Source organism: Bubalus bubalis, chromosome 21, assembly GCF_019923935.1.
Source record: "Bubalus bubalis isolate 160015118507 breed Murrah chromosome 21, NDDB_SH_1, whole genome shotgun sequence".
NCBI classification, from domain to species: Eukaryota; Metazoa; Chordata; class Mammalia; order Artiodactyla; family Bovidae; genus Bubalus; species Bubalus bubalis.
Genome location: NC_059177.1, coordinates 47,968,243 through 47,986,292, shown reverse-complemented (window position 1 = coordinate 47,986,292; position 18,050 = coordinate 47,968,243). Strand labels below are relative to the sequence as shown.

The 18,050-nt window shown below is 55.4% G+C and overlaps 1 protein-coding gene across 5 annotated transcripts; it reads right to left on the bottom strand.

Annotated features, from left to right (window-relative positions):
• Positions 1–1,794: 1,794 nt before the first annotated feature.
• Positions 1,795–16,841, bottom strand: ITIH4 (inter-alpha-trypsin inhibitor heavy chain 4). Of its 5 annotated transcripts, XM_006050245.4 has the most exons (23): positions 16,686–16,841; positions 15,360–15,526; positions 13,213–13,317; positions 12,904–13,066; positions 12,655–12,765; positions 12,043–12,171; positions 11,261–11,377; positions 10,830–10,998; positions 10,623–10,748; positions 10,257–10,438; positions 9,973–10,158; positions 8,198–8,337; positions 7,832–7,986; positions 7,530–7,556; positions 7,203–7,253; positions 6,650–6,766; positions 5,717–5,758; positions 5,494–5,520; positions 5,292–5,408; positions 4,327–4,501; positions 2,624–2,778; positions 2,393–2,489; positions 1,795–2,006 (listed from the first exon to the last, which is right to left on the bottom strand). In XM_006050245.4, the coding sequence occupies exons 1-23, from the start codon at positions 16,770–16,772 to the stop codon at positions 1,937–1,939; spliced, it is 2,715 nt and encodes a 904-aa protein (XP_006050307.2). In that variant the 5' UTR covers positions 16,773–16,841; the 3' UTR covers positions 1,795–1,936. The 5 variants fall into 5 exon arrangements, with proteins under 5 accessions (XP_006050307.2, XP_025128213.2, XP_006050308.2 ...); XM_025272428.3 differs by lacking the exon at positions 5,717–5,758; XM_006050246.4 differs by lacking the exon at positions 7,203–7,253.
• Positions 16,842–18,050: the final 1,209 nt, after the last annotated feature.

Genomic DNA, 18,050 nt, shown 5'->3' with positions numbered 1-18,050 from the left:
TGTTTTCTCCCCAGTCCCACGTCATTCTGGCTGGGTCTGTCCCTGCCTACAGCCTTTGATAGCTCCCCGAGCTTTCAGGATAGCAGCAGAACTCCATGGCGAGGTGTGTGCAGCTGGCACTGGCCTGGGCCTGTTCTGCATCTTGCCAGCATCCCCTTCCACCTCACCCCACAACACGGCTTCCCTTCACCTTGCTGAACTCAGTGCAGTGTCCTGGCTCTAGGCCTAGCGTCCTTGCTCTCCTTTTCCACTGGGTGAACTTCTTTTAGTTCTTCAAAACTCAATCCCAAGCCAGTCCCACCCACGCCACGCCCAGGAAGCCTTCCCTGCTATTCCTCAGGTTGGGCAAGTCGTCTCCCTCTGGGCTCCTTGTGGCACCCGCCTGTTATCTGGGTGGCAGCTCTGTTAGGTGCCCAGGGTACCTGCAGCACTCTGCTGGGGCTCGGCCCAAGGGGTGCTGGAAAGCACGTGGTGAACAAAACAAAGACGGGCATGGACCTACTTCCAATGGTTCACAACGCATGGCTGTCAGGTGCTGGCTGGGCCAGAAAGTCACCTAGGACCCCTCTGTAGGGGCACCAATTCACAGCCCAGCCCAGGGGCCAGTGTTTTGTCCTGGTACGTCAGAGCAAGCCCACAGCGAGTCTGATGGAGCCTCTGATGCTATTCCCTGATCTCGCCGAGCTCATCTCAGAGCCTCTGAAAGTGATCCTCACAAAGTGACTCAGTCCGAGGCCCCTGCCGGCCACCAGGCTTGATGGGGAGGCAGCAACGCAGGAAAGTGTCCCTGAGTGTTGGAAAACCTGCTGCTGGAAACCCCTTCCTCCCACCAGCCTGTCCTCTACCCTCCTATAAAGACTCATTCAGAAAATACCCTGTATAACTCGAGCTGGGAAAAGAATGTTTTCCATATCTGGTTTGCTCCCTCTTAGCAAGTTAAAATGAACTCATTCTCTGCTTCGCCCTGGCTTCCAGAAAGCTCGAAGCAAAGCTTCCCACTGCTGCAGCTTCCCCTCCTGAATCAGTGTCTCTGATTCAACTCTCCTCCTCTTGGCTCTTCTCTCCTGTTCATTCTCATATATATATTCTGTTTTATTCTCTTTATGTACCTTTTATTTGTAAGCCAAATACTTGTGTCATTTTGGAAGAAGTAGGTGAAATAATTACAAATATTTTGAAAGTATGCTTTGCCTGTGCAGGAATTCGGTGGGATGTTTGGGGTGTCTAACCCTAGGCCTGGACAGAAGCCCCTCAGTGACCCAGGCTCCTGGGAACAGACCTTGCATCCCTCCTGGGACTAGGGCCTCATCTCTGTCTCCCTGGTCTTCCACTGCCACCTTCTTTGCCAAGGCAGTGAGAAGACAGGCTTGTTTCCGAGCACAGGTGTGAACACCAAATTGTATCTTGCAAATTCTATTGCAAAAGGGCCCCACAGGTGGCTGAGAATGTTGGGAGTTGGCCTGTAACGAACTTCTACCCAGGTCACCCTTTTATTCTTTTCATAGACCCTGTGTCACCAAAAAGCAGAATGAAACCTGTTCCCCAGAGTGTTCTCTGGCTCCAGGGCCCCAGCAAGAGCAACATTTTAACGGTTCCAATCACTCTAAATCATAGTTTCCCTACCTGTAAAGTGAAGGGATAGGACTGAACGCTATTTGTGGGCCTTACTGGCCACAGGCCTTTGAGTGGCTGACGGTGGATGATTCTAATGGTACACGACACTACGTGTCTAGGACATGACCTTGATGCTTGGGGATTTGGCCAGATGAAACCAGAGATGCCCACTCCCTGGGCTCACATCACCTCTCTTTATTTTATTGAGTGCAAATACCTCTCCCTACAATGTTCCAGGACCGAGTGGCCCTGTGGTCACTGGGTGGCAGTCATCTGCACACAGGGCGGCGGCAGGGGGTGGTGGGTGTAGCTCCTTCCAGAACTATAGCTCCACAGACCAGCAGGAAATCTCTTTGCCTGGGGGGCTCTCTTGGTAATCCAGCTTGAGCTTTCTGGGATGGACAGACAGACAGATGGTCAGCATGTGTCAGGTGTGGTAGGAAGAAAGGGAGACAGCTGGGGATAGGAATGTGAAGGGTGGAGGGTCTCGGGGCCTCTGAGACTTCCCTCCAGCACAGGTCACCCAAGGGGACCCAGTGATGTGTGGTCCCTAGGGTCCAGGAATTCAGGGAGAGTTTCCCAGTGACCTCTGGGCTAATGTGTTTCTGTGGGTCTGAGTTGACCATCCTTTGTGGGGTAACTGACAGCTGGGTCAGACTTGTCTGACCTGACACCTGACTGTCTGGTTCCTGGGGAGGGACAGAGGAGTGGGGGTCCCAGAGCCTAGCTCCCAGCCGCAACCCGTGGCTGGGCTCAGTGGAGAGTTGTACTGAGTCACCTGGTGGCAGAGTAGTCACGTCCCTGGACCTTCAGTGTTCGCTTGCTGTCATCTGCCGTGTCCAGGGGCCCCCAGAGCACGTCCTGGTAAAACTGACCTGAGATACAAAGGGTGGGTCAGAGAAGAAAAAAGACAGAGGGAGGCTGGGGAACACGCCCTCTTGAGGAGAGGGCACTTCCTGTTCACAGGCAGAGGTGGCTTCTGAGGGTTTCCCAAGCCTGGGCCACGTACCAAGGGTCCCATTGACATGGCTGGAGAAGCGGTCAGTGTCCTGCAGGAGAAGCCGGAGCCCCTTTCCAGGGCCGTCCCAGAACAGCAGGCCAATGGTCACTCGGTCTGGTCTGCTGAGCAACAGGAGCCCCTTCTTGTCCATGGTCACCTTGAGGCTGTGGGCAAAGCCGTGTCCTGAGCATCGTGGAGAGGCCCAACAGGGACCTGGGGTGGCCACGGGCGGGGGCTGCCCTTCTGTCCTCAGGATCTCCTAGCGTGGCCTTCCAGGCAAGGGCCCTCAGTCTTGTGGGCTTCGGTTTCCTCAGTCACCTGGGAACCTGGGACCAGGGCTAACTCACTGACACCTGGTTATCCTGGCATTATGTATAACATAAATTAATGGTTCCTCTCCCTCTGGCTTTCTTAGATTTGATTTCTCCCAAAGTAGTTTTATGTGACTTAGGGGTTCATGAATACATTTCCTCTGTCCCTTTTGTTCATATGGCCAGTGCCACTTTCTTCTGATGATTAGTGTTTAATTGTGTGTTTTAAGATCTAGAAGGACAAGTCCCTCTGGAATGACTTCCTTTTTTACTTAGAATAATCTCTGGAGTTATTACTGTTTTCATTTTCGCAGGAACGTTACATGTTGAATAAACCCGTGCTGTGACTCTGAGGTTATTTTCAATGGAATCTCCCTAAACTTACACTGTCTTGTTAACACAGTTCAATGTAAAAGCTATGGTCTATTTTTTTTTTATGTGGATCTTCTGAGCTCATGAAAGTATGTGAATGTTCAAGCGCCACGACTGATAGGAATCCTTTATTCCATCTTCTAGTATGTTTGTCCAAGGCACAGAAATGCTATTGATCTTTCTGTATCTACCAGATAACAGGAGACTTTAAGACCTTTTATGAAACTGGGAGCTTTTAAAGGGGAGCCCCTCAGATTCCCAAGGTCTGTACTCACTTACCAAGTGGGAACCAGTTTCTCTGGAGGGGCTGACTGACAGGGAGTGGACAAGGCTCTCTGTACTCAGCATGGGCGGGGAGTCCAGAGGACACTGCTTGAAGAGGGCCTGGGTCCTTGGACTCTCTCCCCCCAGCTCATGACTCCCAGAGCTGGACACAGCTCTGCTGGGCTCCACAGAGAGGTAGCCCCACAAGAAGAAGTTGCAATCCACCTCTGCTGCCCTCTAGCTGCCTGGTATTGATGTCAGAGGGACTTGTCTCCTTGTCAGAGCTCCAAGGCTAAGAGTGACATTCCTAACCTCCCCTGGTGGACAGTGCCATCCAGACTCTCATCATCATGGTTACCTTATCATGTAGAGAGCGCAGCTTCCTGTGTGCCCAGTGGGCACTGCACCATCTATGGGCAAAGTGCTCTCTGACCACATGCTCTCATGAGACCGGAGCCTCAGCCCTCTGGCCGAGGGCTCAGATGATTAGCCCTAGTTAGGGATGAGGGGGTGTAGAACACCCTGCCTATGGTCACTCAGGGCTAGCAGCAGAGCAGCTCCAAACCATGCTGTCCCCTGCACCCGACAGTGACCCGGGTTAGGTGTGAGCACAGCCAGGTCCCCAGGTCAACCCCTGGCACCCTCCAGAGCTGGAGGGGGACGTGAAGGACTCTCACATCGCTGCCCCTCCTGTGGGTGCGGCTCACTGCAGAGCACTCGTGCCCAGCCCATAAAAGTGGAAAGTGGCCACCGCCTAATGCTCACCCGGGCATCACCGAGTATAGCGTTTCCTTCCACTTGTATGCAGAGTTTCTTCGGTTTCGAGTCATAACCACATGCTCAGGGGACGCATGGACCTGCACCTGGGGGTTCTCAAAGGTCACCTCAATCCACGAGAAGCGGGCCTTCGCTGTCTCAAAGTGGCCAGTCACCTCAACCCCTGAGAGGGCCAGGAGCAGAGAGGTCAAAGCTGTGGCTCCAGCTGGGCGTTGGCCTGAACAGGAGGTTTCCCCCGCCCCTCCCCGGCTACAACCCCCAGAGCTGCTCTTCACCCACTCACCTGCTGGTCCCCTTCCCCGCCTCCCCTCATGCTGTAGGCCTGCTTCCCACCATCTTTCCACTCATCCCTTGGGTACCCCTGGCTTTGGAGGGGCCCCCGGTCTTCAGTGATGGCCACCTTCAGATGACCAGATCAGCTCCACCTTCTGGGGACTTGAGGGCAGGTCTGGCCAGTGTACCTCCCTCCTCCACACCTTTTCCAGCTCCACCGGCCTCCCTCAGGGCTCTGTGCTTCTGCCTACCCCTTTCTCGGCCTCACGGACCCCCACTTCTCCGCCAAGGCCCCATCACCCCCATACAACCCCATGCAGCCCTACGTCCTGGCCCTCGGACAGCTCGTCTCCTCTCCTGGGCTCATCTCTACTACATTTTGGGCGCTGACTACAGGCTGTGCCCAGGTGTCTCCTCACCCTGAAGTACGGCAGTATCTAGGGGCAAGCCCACCTCTGCTCACCTTGGGGTGTAGGTCATTCAGGCCCACATAAATGGTGCCCAGTGAGAGGTCGTGGGGCAGACGTATGAGCGCAAGTGTTGGAGCTCGGGCAGCGCCTGCCTGGGACGCCGCCTGCCTGGGAGTCTGTGGGTAGGTGTCCCAGTTTCTGAGGTAGGAAGCTGGGGGGTGCGCTGTGACCAGATTTCTCTGGGTGGATAACGGGGTATGTGCCTCTCACCTTGGTCAGGGTCCGATAGCAGGTTCACTAGTTCCTGAGGGTGCCGGAGGTCCACACAGAGCCGGTCCACGCTCTGCCCAGGCAGTGGCAGGATGACAGAAGGAGCCTGGACGGGAGCTGGGACAGCAGGTGTGTTCTGGGGGTAGGTAAAGCTGGCTAGGGGCAAGGATGGGGAGGGAGGCTGAGACGGGGTGGCACTTACCGAAAGGTAGGGCTGTTGGGGTTGTTTCTGAAATAAAAAAAAAGTCTCCGTTTAGGCAGCCTTTTCCTGGGGAGGGGCAGGGTTGAGGAATGGAAAAGCCAATGGATATTCAGGGTTCCCTCTCCATCAAGAAACCTATGTTATGGGTTCATACAGCTCCCCGGGCCCTCCCCTTCCAGGTCTCTCTGCCATAGGGCCAGACTCTACTGCAGCCTGGGGGCACCTTTGATTCTGAAATCCGTGTCGTGAGATGCTCCACCAGGACCTGAGGTAGGTGACGGTGCAGAAGCAGGCGTGAGTGCAGGAACAGAAAGGGAGAAGGCAGTCAGGATTCAAAGCAAACGGCAAGCCCTCCAGCCATCACTGCTACCTGCCACCCACCAAGCTCCAACTCCACGAACCCTGCCACAAACACACACCCAGTCTAGAACTACCTTTGCAAAGAGATTTTTCCAACCAGAAGAGCATGCTGTCAGGGAAAAAACTGAGGAGATGGGGTCCAGCCTGGCCCTGCAGCTGTGTCTGAGTCTAGGTTTGGAGATCAGAAAACAGCTCAAGGGACTACTCTTGGCTTTGGGAATGGAGGAAACCTTCCTTTTCTAGAATGTTCCCTCTCTAGTGAGCCAGCCTCCAGAATGTAACGAATTCAATTCAGTAAAAATAAAGGACATGCTATTTAATGTCATGTGCTGTGCTGTGCTTAGTCACTTAGTGGCATCCGACTCTTTGTGACCCTCTGGACTGTAGCCCACCAGGCTCCTCTGTCCATGGGGATTCTCCAGGCAAGAATACTGGAGTGGGGTGCCATGCCCTCCTCAAGGGGATCTTCCCAACTCAGGGATTAAACCCAGGTCTCCCGCATTGCAGGTGGATTCTTTGCCATCTGGGCCACTAGGGAAACCCAAGATTACTGGAGTGAGTAGTCTATCCCTTCTCCAGGGGATCTTCCCGACCCAGGAATCAAACTAGGGTCTCCTGCATTGCAGGCAGATTTTTTACCAGCTGAGCTACCTGGGAAGCCCAGTTAATGTCATACCTTACAGCAAACCTCCCTGGTCTCTGCTTAGCCCTGGGCTTGGTGATTTATCTCATCCAACACTATGGGCAGGTTCATCTTGAGGAAACTTGGCCCTCAGAAGTTCAGAAAGTGGCTTACGTAACGTCAGCTCTGGTAGCACCAATCTCGAGGACATACGGTGGAATGGAGAAGAAGGAACAGGAGGTCCAGGTGGTCCGAATAATGGAGTGCCGTTTAACACTTTAAAACCTCCGCCTTTGGCAAAGTTCACACAAGCATTGTTTTCTCAAGCAGAGTCATGGGTCCCCACAGCCTAGGCGCTGGGACTAACCCCAGAAGAGGGACATGGAGGGGGCAGGTGGGTCCCCTCCCCTCCCCTATCACTCTGGGTTGGAACGAAGGGCCCTTCTCGAACTCCTCCCTGCTGGAATATTGGCCCTCCTTCCCCGCTCTGGTAGTGCCCCTCAAACTATCTTTTCCTCTCCAGCCTCTTCTTTTAGAAAAGACAAAGACAGGGTCTGCACTGCTGCCTCCTAATCAGACACAACTGGATTTGAGTCCCAGCCCTGCTACTGGCTAGGCAAGTCTAGTAAGTCACTCCCCCTATCCACAGCCAGGGCAGAGACCAGCCTGTAGCCAGGGTAAATGTTCTGTCAGTATCCCCTTCCTCTACCCTCTCCTCTTTTGCTACCTGGTTTCCTGGATGCTCTGTCCCCCACAGAATGACCAAATATCATGGGCCCTGGAAATCAGAGAAACTTGAGTTTGCTTCTTGAATGCATGTTTCTGGGACCCCCAGTGTCTCTGTGTCTCTAGTGCCCAGGACAGGGCCTGAGTGACAGCCAATATCTGAATGAACAGGTAACTGAGTGCACCAGCGTGCTTGGGCAGACGACACCCCTCCTGAGGAGGGCTGGCTGGGAGAGGTGCTGGCTAGTCGCCATATGGTCGCCAAACCATAGGCCCTGTGTCAACCAAGAGTCACCAAGGCCAGCCTTAGAGGGCATTAGGCTCTTACCTAAGTGGACTCTCCTGTCTCTGCTTTCTGAATAAGACAAAAAGAGGGAGAAAGAGAGACACACCGTCAGGGTGGTTTGGATACATCTGAAGTATTTCTATTTAACTTTGTTTCCCAACCCCAGCGCTATACAGGGTACAGTAAACATGCGGCGGCGGGGGGTGGGGGGCGGGAGGGGGTCAGGAGGCCCAGCCTCAGTTTCCTCATCAATGAAACAGGGATGAGTTTTCTGGGAGTCTTGGTTGGGATGTTGGGGAGGGGCTGGGGAGAATGCTGGGTCAGAACTCTGCTGCCACACCCACCATCCTCCACAGGCTTCTCAGCAACCTGAGACTGTTCTTGACCTTCAGGTTTGGTGATCACCATGGACGTGAGGGGGGTGACAAAGCTGTAGCTGAGTGACAAGTTCAGTGCACGGGCCTCAAGAGCCTGCTTCTCAGCATCTAACGCAGAGACCCTGCAGGTAGAGGAGGCCAGTGGCTTGGCAAGCCCCCAGGTGCCCAGAGTCTCCCTCCCTCCCAGACCCTTCTGGGGTTACCACCACCTCAAGTCTCCCTGCCCAGGAGATGCCTGTGCCAGCTGTGCCAGCCCTGCCAGTGAAGAGCCTGGGGAGGTGCTGAGGCCGTGGGTGGCCACCCCAGTGGGCCCTGGAGGATGCCTTCACCCACATTTGCTCAAGCAGTTGCTGGATGGTCAGGTATGCCCAGAGTCTCTCCATGAAGCTGTGGAAGATGTACTTGGGGCTCCGGAACATCTCCTCCTGCTCGGCCACATGGGACACCATCATAAAGGTGATGTTGTCCCTGTGCTGGAAAGAGGGGCCCAGGGAGGGCAGGAGCAGTGAGGGCGTGATGCCAGCACCTGGACTGGTGCTGCCCAGCCCGCCATGAGAAACCTGGTTGGGGTGGCGTTGGTTGCAAGTAGAGCAGAGGGTACGGAGGATGCTTAGGGGTGTGAGAGGCTCAGTCCTGGAGCCTCCAAGGATGATAAGGAGGTGGAGAAAACATGGAGAAGACTCTCCCAGGTGCAAAACAATGGGTGCAGAACCAGGAGCTGCCTGAATTTTTTGCCCTCTCCACACATACAGCTATTTTTTTCTGTTTTTGGCTGTGCCACGTGGCATGTGAGATCTTAGTTCCTCGACCAGGGATTGAATCCAGGCCCTTGGTAGTGACAGCATGGAGTCCTAACCACTAGACCGCCAGGGAAGTCCCTTGGATGAATTTTAAATAGACTAACACTCTTGCCCCAAGCAACAAGACCTGTGAAACCTTAGGTCTGGTGTTTGAGCTATTTTTCACAACACGTTAACTACATAACTACTAAAAGAAAGACATGTTTGTTTGTGAACTACACTAAGTCACCTTGGGTTCTGCACTTTAAGAACTCCTGGACTCCAGGACAATATGAGCAGCTGACACACAGGGAGTGTTTACACAGGGCAAAACCTTAATCTCCAACACAGCCTTATGAGGTGGGTAAGGTTGACTTATTTTCATGGCTACAAAGCAGGAAACTGAGGCACAGGGAGGTTTAGTGCCATGCTCCAGGTCTCAACTCTGCGAGGTGCCAGAGCTGGGTGTGAAGCTGAGCAGGCTCGCCATAGGATGTGCTCTGCCTATCCCAACACTTGGCTACTTCTGAGACAAGGCCCTGGGCACCCCCATGCCCACTTGCCTTGCCCACCTGCTCTTCTCCCCACACATGTTGTCTGCCTGCCACAAAATCATGAAATATTCCTCTGGCCTTCCAACATCTGACCTCTGCCACCTCCCACTTACCCCTCAGTATCAGCTGAGCCTCCCTCAGAAGCCCTCCCTGATCTCCAGGCCAAGCTGGGGCTTCCAACGCTCCTTCCCTGACTCCCCAAATTTATCCAGCCCGCAGCTCCTTGCTTGTGCGACAATTTACCCATGCTGTCTCTCTCATGAGGGCAGTACCCCCAGGGCCTGCAGAGGTGCTGTGATTCTCTTTGTGGAATGAGAGGCAGGGAAGGCTGTGCAGGGACAGGACACCACCTGGTGGGCTGGGCTCTTGACCTGGCAGTAGCGGGACCTGCGGCAAACTGGCTGCTCTGCCTGGAGGTCAGACTGCTAATCTGTGAAATGGGAGCAGCCCTCCCTGCCTGACTGCTTGGGTGAGGACAGGAGGGGATGTCAAGCAGCTGGTGCCCTCAGGAGCAACAGCAGCAGCTGTACTGGTTGACCGTTACGTGCCTACCACGTGCCAGCGCTGCGCAGGCGCCCTCAGAAAATTACATCATCTCTATAATCTCCACGGGAGCCAACACAGTGGGGCTGCGTCACCCACAGATGGCAGAGGGCACTCTGTAACTTGCTCAAGGTCAATGGGCTGGAGCCTGGCAGGGCTGGGGTTTGAGGCCAGCCCCTCTGACTGCCCGCCCCAGCTGCCCTTCCCCTCCAGAATGGCCAGCCACACTTACCAGCTGCCCCCGGATTTTGGCTGAGAGCACTTCAGGGCTCTGCTCCCGGAGCTTCCCAGCCACTACCAACTCGGAGCCCTTGAAGAACACCCGGAAGGTGTTCTGCGTGACCGACTCCACAGCATTGCTCGGGTACTCAAAGGCCACTGACGTCATCAGTGGGTTGGCCACCTCCTGGTAGAAGTCCTGCAGGGCAGGGAGGGTTTCATGAGGGCCGGGCTGGGGTCTGCCCACCTGGCTGTGCCATCCCTTGCTCACAGAGCCCAGTCAGGGTGTGTGGGCACCTGCAGCTGCAGGGCAGAGTCTGAGTCCTCATAGATGCGCCGGGCCAGGCCGCCGTTTTCTAGTGCCATCTTCTCCAGGAAGGCGTAGCTGACATCGAAGCCAAAGCCCAGGCAGAAGAGACTATGCTGGCCATTTATAGCTTTCCGCACGTTCTTCTGGATATTCGAAGGGTTGGTCTCCCCTGGACCCAGTGGTTTCGGAAAGGGGTGAGAAAACGGTGATTGGCTCAATAGATATTTCTGGAATCTCAGAGCCAAAGAGGCCTAAAAGACCCTTCTCCCTGCCCCAGGTTCCACAGCACGCCAGGCTGAAACCCAGCTTCTCCTTCTGGGCAGTGCGCCAGGGGGCTGCTGGCAGTGCCTTACCTACAGTGGGGTCACCATCAGTGAGGAGGATGATGAGGGTGATGCTCCCTTCAGGCAACAGCTCCTCCTGGTTGGCTTTCTCCAGCAGCTGCACGGCCATCAGCATCGCGTCATTTATATTGGTCCCTGTGGGGCACACACCCTCAGCGGGGCTCCCAGCAGGGTGCCTCAGAAGTGTCTACCACGCAGGGCTGCACAAGCACTCACCTCCCTGGGCCTGGATGCCAGTGGCGTAGTTCTTGGCCTCATTCACGTTCTCAGTCGAGGCTGGCACTAGCAAAGGTTTCCACGTGGTTGCTTCCGCACTGAAGCTGATGAGGTCGAACTGGTCATGGGGACTGAGGTCATCCAGGATCTTGATGAGGGCTTCCCGGGTCTGGGTCAGGGCAAGGGGGACACAAGGTGGGTGTCTCAGTGGGGCCTCCCTGGTGGCTCCTGTGCCCTTAGACTGCACCTTAAGGCTCCCAGCTGGAATGAGGACGTGGGGAATGTTCTAGCGGCAAGACCAACCTCAATCCATGGGAGCCCCCTACCTAGGATGAGGAGGGAGGGCACGTCTGGTTGGCCTGCTGGACCAGAGCTGATGGTGTTAGACGTCTGCGAGTTTTCAGAACTCCTACCTGGCCCACGGGACCTACCTGCTTTATTTTCCTGCCCATCATGGAGCCGCTCTTGTCGATGACAAAGATCACATTCTTGGGTATTGTGGACAGGCTATCAGGGGCAAAGTAGTGCACAAAGTAGCCGTTCTCAATCTGTGACCAGAGTGAGACACAGCCAGGTGTAAGAGCTGCAGCTCTGCCCCCAACCAGCCTCCTCACCCGCAACCCTGAGGTTCTGCTGTACTCTTTATTTCAGCTCCTTCCAGCCCTATTCCACCATGAACCTCCCCAGATTCTCGCCATATTGCTTGGCTTGATCCAGTGCCTCCCTTACAAAGGCTTCTCTGCTTAGACTTGGCTCACCAGAACTCTACCCTTACTTTACCTATTTAATTATTTGAAGCAGCTTATACTAAAAGGTTCAGACATAGTATACCTGAGATCCATCAAAGAAGTGAAGACTCCAAAAACAAGGCCCATCAAAAAGGTAAAAGGGAAGCACAATGTGGCCAGAAACTTATGTGAAAGAAGCTACTGCGATTGAGCGTAAAAGTGAACTGTGAGCCTCCTGGCAGCCAGGGCAACAAGGGAAACCCCACCCAATATCTCTTCAGCAGAGATGAACTTTTCTCCCCCTCTGGAAGGGAACAGTTTCAGCAACAACACAATCAAACTGCCTGTGTTCTCTCTGTGCAATACCTGGGGCACACTGATAACCAGGATGGTTATTCTGTCTTTTCTTCAAGAACACCCAGGCTCAGGTCCTTGAGGGTGAATGGACTTTTTGGTGGCTCAGCTCTTGCCTGGAGCCCACATACCTGAATGGAACCCTCGGCAAGAGGCCGGTCCACATCGTAGCGGACAACGAAGCTGCCATCTAGGACCGTGTCCTGCTTCTCCGGAGACTTCTGTTGCTGTGACAGTGTTGGCTTGAATCGGACGTGAGCCTGGAAAAATGACCTGGCTGAAGTTGGAAGGAGCAGCAAGGTGGTGTTAACAACACCCCTCATCCCTATCTGAAGAGAGAATTCCAGGAGGCAGTCTTGGGTCAAGTTTCAGGAGACTTTCTCTCAGGCTGAGCTGTCGGCCAGATGACCTCCATATGGGGGAGCGGGTGTGAGTGAATCTCCTGCTCCCGTCTTTGTGCAAGCCGAGGCTGGGCCCAGGATGTGTGCGGTCCAGCCAGCCCCTCCTCCCTACCTGGTCTGGGGACCCTCACATAAGTCTTCTCTTCTGAGCTCAGGGTTCAAACCGGCACCCGCTATCCGTCCCTGGGCCTTGCCCTCCCTGTCTGCCAAATGACAGCACGGACATAGGAACCTCACAAGTCCCTCAAGCTCAGAGATTCTGATCAGCGGTTCCGCTCTCTGGAAGTCCAGCCTCAAGACAGGCCCCTGGGAACCCTCATCCACAGACCCTAGCAGGCCCACCTTGGTCTTGTTCTGTGAGGTGGTGAGGGCCTCTGCCAGTTTGTTGGTCATGAAGGTGCTCTCTGTCTCCAGAAAGCTGATGCCCTGAGGCTCGAAGATGTGAATGTCCATCTAGAAGCAAGAAGTGGGTTACTGGGTCTGCTGGGAGCCAGGGCTGGCCCTCACAGCGGGTAGAGGGGGAAGCTGGGTCCGCCCTCGGCAGAGTGAGGTCATCAAGGAAGCCTTCTAGGAGAAAGTGGTGCCATGTACCTGCAGGTGTTTGACCAGCTGCTGGGGCCGGACTTTCAGCAGCAGCTCGTATGCTCCCAGATGACGGGACAGCAGCTCCTCATACACCAGCTCGAAGGTGACCTTGGCAGCAGGAGCCACACTGACGGACACCTGGAACTGCTCTGTCTTTCTCCCGGTGGCCCTGGGGGACGAGGGCATCGGATGTGCCCCTCAGACTTGGGGTGGGAGTGGGTATGGCCCTTGGAGGGGGAGCAACGTTCAACAGCTGAAGTCGGGGGCAGCCTTGACGCCACCCCCAGAGGGATCTTCCCACCCCCTTGGGCTCACCTGACAAGGCCAGCACTCTCGCCCCTGGCCACAGCTGCGCTGTACTGCTCCTGTGCTGCAGCCTTCTCCTTGATGTTACCTGGGTAGGTCACACCATCGATGACCCTGGGGCAGGAGGGAGTGAGTTGTGAGAGCCTGGAGGGTGAGGCCCACTGCAATCCCACCTTCTCTGGGACTTTCCATGCCCAGAGTGACTCCTATCTTTACCTGAGCCCACGTGTCTCTTACACACCTACTGCGGACACAGCTTTGTTTGGGGCCCCGGGGTGCTCGGGGCTCAGCAGACCTCCATCTACCCTGAGCTATGCACTGTGTTGGCTGACATGCCTTTTCCTGAACTACTGGGATGAAGGAGGAGGCAGGGCTGAGCAAGCACCTGGCCTCTCTCCTCCCTTCCTGTCTGGCTCCATGTTCCAGTTGCCCCTTCCACCCTACAGACTGTCTCCAGAGGAACCAATCAGCCACCAGCGAGAGCTCTGAGCCTCATTTCACTCAGCCTTGTGTCCAGCTGGGTGGGGCAGGCTGAAGAGGGAGATGCTGGCTCCCAGGCCAGTGGAGACACAGGGCTGAAGGCTCTGACCCTTCTCTCCACGGCTGCCCCTCTTTTCACCAACAAAGGGCAGGCCACACTGCAGAGAGGCTGGCTCCTGGGGAAGGTTTTGGATGACTAGGGGATGGGGCTCCTTGACGGGTAGAAACAATCCTAGTGGCCATTTGAGGGACAGAGAGAGAAGCGGCAGGCAAACATAAGTCTGCTCCATCTGGGGGGTGGTGTGAAAGTGTAAGAGTCTCCAGGCGGGAGGGGACAGCCAGGATGTTGGGGCCAGTGTCCCTCCTCCGCACCTTCCTGGTCACAATTTAACCCTGAGCTACAGTGGGGCTGGTGCTGGGCTGCAGGGCTCCTCCTTCCAGATGCCCAAATGGGGCTCCTAGCCAGGTTGGGGAGCAAGGCACCCTGCCCTGCCCCCTGCTTCCCTATCTCATGCAGCCACAGGAGCTGGGCCCAGAGAGGGGTGCATGTCCTGGGCCTTCAGAAGATGAAATGGGCCTGGAACCTTGCAGCTTGCCAGCCACAGCACCCACATGGGAAGTGGGGTGCAGCCTATGAAGCTTACACTGCAAGTTGGGCCGCATAGGCCTGGCTCCTGGTTAGGAAAAGAAGGGCTGATGGAGGGGGCTGGGCAGAGAGCTAAGGAACCAACCCTGCCCCCATTGCAGGTGTTCAGAGGTCCCAGGGTGCAATGGGGACTCTGCCTGAGACTCTAGCTCTCTCACCCTCCCTGAGTTTCTAGGATCAGCCCCTCTCTGGCCTGTTCTTAATCACTGCCTCTCCTGCAGGGCCAGAGACAGAGAGTTCTCTGGCATTTAGCAAACATTGCAAAACTCAGTTGGGAAGGGTGGGGGAGGAAAGTAGAGGACAAAGTGACGATCATCACCAGTTTACAGAGTCACCAGCTTACGGAAACCCCAGGGGCCTCCCAACACAGCTTCTGGCTCAGAGAAGAACCATCCTTTGCAGTATCCCACTATGGGGCAGGTGGACCAGCCTGGGTCAGAACTTCTGTGACAAGGAAGTGATCGCCCTCCCTGAGGCATTGCCTCATTGTAGGGGCTTAAGAAGTTAAGAAGTTTTCTGTGTTCTGAGTTGGAATCTGCCTTTTGGTGATTCCCTTCTGCCTGGGCTTGGCCTCAGGATGCCCTAAGTCTGTACTTCTCAAAGGCAAAGACATAAAGAGGCTGTGGTTCTCCATCTGGCACCTGGGCAGAACTCAGGGAAAACAGATGGATGAATAGATGGAGAGACAGAAGGCAGGAGGGACCAACGGAGGGAGGGATGAAGGGAGAGAGGGATAGATGGAGGGAAAGAGGTAGGAATGGGTAGAGGGGTGGAATGAGGGAGGCAGAATGGGAAGGAGGAAGGGATAAAGGGAAAGAGGAAGGGATAAAGGGATGGAGGCAAGGAAGGGTCTCTGAGAATGTATAAAGTTCCTAGAAGCCTCTGGCCTCTGCATTGCCCACAGGTGGAACACACACACCTCAGGCTTATATCCTGGCACATCTCACATCAGGAAGAGAACACAGGGGCCATGGTGTCAGACTGCTGGGTTGGGGAGCGGAGACCAGGAAGAGTGCAGGAGGGCACCTACATGGAGAAGTTGGTGATGAACGCTTTCTTGGGCAGCTCCATCTGGAAGGTGGCCTCCCGCACGGCATCAGCCTTGTTGACCACCCGGCTGGTGATGACTGTGTGGGCAAATCGGCAGGAGACCTTAGAGTCCACAGTGAGGCTGTAGACGTCAATGTCATTCTGGACCTGTGAAGGAGGAAAGGGTGGGACTGTTTAACGCTCTTCAAGAGTGGGTCTTGACCTTGGTCCCACACCAAGCCCTGGCCCCCAACCCCAACCGAGCCTCAGACCAAGAAGAATCACATGCAGCACTGTGAACTTTGATCTCAAATCAGAGGCTGCTGTGTGTTTCATTCCCCACCCAATAGTGCAGAGACCCTACTGGGCAGGGACCGGCCTGTCTTGTCTAGTGGGGGCCACAGTGCTCCTTGGAGAAAAAGCAGGCAAGGGGTGGGGGGTGGAGCCTGAGCCCCACTGTGTCTGGGAGGGACTTATCCTTGAGGCAGAGAGGAGTGGCAGCAGCTTCCATGCCATCTTAGCCCTGCCCAGTGGAAGGGCAGTGCCCAAGTCCGGTGACTGGGAAAACAGTGCCCACCAGCCTCCTCCCAGGGGCCTGCGGGAGCTGGGAGACTTGGAGGTAGGGAAGGTCCACCTCTAAGGCTGAGCATCTTCTGCTCTGTCCTTTTCTCCACAGCCATGGGGCTGCCCTTGTTGCTCCATCCATCCCATGGGGCACTCCCCCAAGTATGTGTATTTTGCCCCAGGTGTGCTGTCTCCAAGGAAGGGTATGTGTACACAGGCAGAGCCTACACGGCTCTTGCCTGCTTGCACACGGCATACTTGTGTTCAGCACAGAGGTGCACGGCAGGCTGAGCGCCTTGTTTACACGTGAGTGAGTGTCTGCCTGGTGCCAGACCCTGTACTCAGCACTTCGTAATACTAAAGGTTTCCTCTTCACCACAAACCTCTGAATAGTTCTATTACTGTAACCTTGTTCTGCTACTGTTCTACAGAGGAGGAAAAAGAGACACAGAAAGCATCAATAACTTCCGCGAGGTCAGGCTGACAGGAGGGGTAAGCTGGGCTCCTGAGGTGCATTCTTACCCACCCTACCTACTGCCGCCCTCCAGGGCAACTTGCTAGGCTGTAGTTCCTCCCAGGGAACTGGGAAATAACAGGATCACCCCTCCCAGTAAATGGGGGATTCTCCATAGACCCCTTAGGGCAGCACCCCTTCTCTGCACACACACTGACCCATGCTCACACAGACCCATGTTCTCCTCGCCTTCACTCATTTGCCCCATTCACACTAGGGTGCACACACACAGGCCCCCACGGATGTTACCTTTTGGGCCTTGCTGGTCTGGAGGACAGCCAGCGAGAGCAGGACCAGCACGATGCCGTGGGTGCGGCCCGGGGCTGGGGTCTTCATTCTGGCTCTGGCTGGTCGCTTCTGAACGTGAGACGGCGAAGTGCGGAATTAATAACTTGCTCACCGCCCCGCCCCTGCGGGGGCAGGTTCTGGGAAACTGGGATCTGCAAAGCCAAACACCCCAGGGGCCTCAAGATAAGCAGGCAGACTGCAAATGTCCTGTGGACCTTGGCTGGAGATGGGAACCCAGGAGCAGGCTTGAGTGGGAGTTTAGTATGGGCGCCCCTTCTGAAAGGTCCAGAATCTAAGCAAGGCACCACCACCCCTCATACCCGTTATCCCACCAAAAAGCTCCCCAGGGCTGGGGGGCACAGCAGTGAACTGGCCGGCTCTCCGTAAGCCCAGCCTTAGAGGAGAGGCATGGCCGGGAAGAGGAGGGCCAAAGTATGGTTTCTGGGAAGCAGGGGGCCTGGAAATCAGGTCAGTGTGACTGGTCACTGGGACCCAAGGGCACGAAGCAGCCCTCGGGGCACCTGAGTGGAGCAAGATCTGCTGGGGCTAAGGCGGGGTGGATACGCCTTACTTATGGGAGGAGGGGGGCTAGGCCAAGGGGCCCCCCTTCTCTCTGCTGGGGGGGTGCCCAGGATGCTGTTTGGGCCCCATTATTCTAGCCAGGAATCTTGGTGCAGTTCCAGCAAGGCCTCCAAAACTAGATCTGCACTTGGCAATACAAACCGAGAGTCACCAAGATGCCCCGCGTTGTGGCCCAGAGATCAGGCTGTGGGGAAGTTTCCTGAGAGGGAAGCATGGAGTTCCTGAGGGGCCGATTCAGGGTGGTGGCGTGTGTGCTCAAGTGGCCTATGTGGAGGTCAGTGGTGCCAAGGGAGCCTGTGAATCACTCCTGGAGTGAGGAAGGGCAGAACGCCGATCTGTCAGCAAGCCACCGCCAAGGCAGTGCTTTGTCACGGGCCCAGGCCACACGAGGATGGCTGGAGGGCCTGCGGTAGGATTAAGGATGGCTTTTTTCAATTTTTCTGTAATAAAGTTGAAAGACTGTTTTCGTAACAGCAATAAAGCAAATAAATATTAGGGGGTGGGGACACAGCTGGTGCTTGTCTCCCTGTGGATCTGGGAGAGCTCAGTTCCTGAGTCTCGGGCCACATATGGGCTAAAGATGCTTCAGAAAAGTGGCCAGGTGCCAGACCCTGGGTCGGAGAAGGAGGGCTCAGTGACATTCTCCTGGGGATAGGGGTTGAGGGAGGGTGCCATCTTCAGGTCCCACTTGGGAGACTCACAGGGCAGGAAGGGGGCTCCTCCATTAGCCCTGCCTCTGTCAAT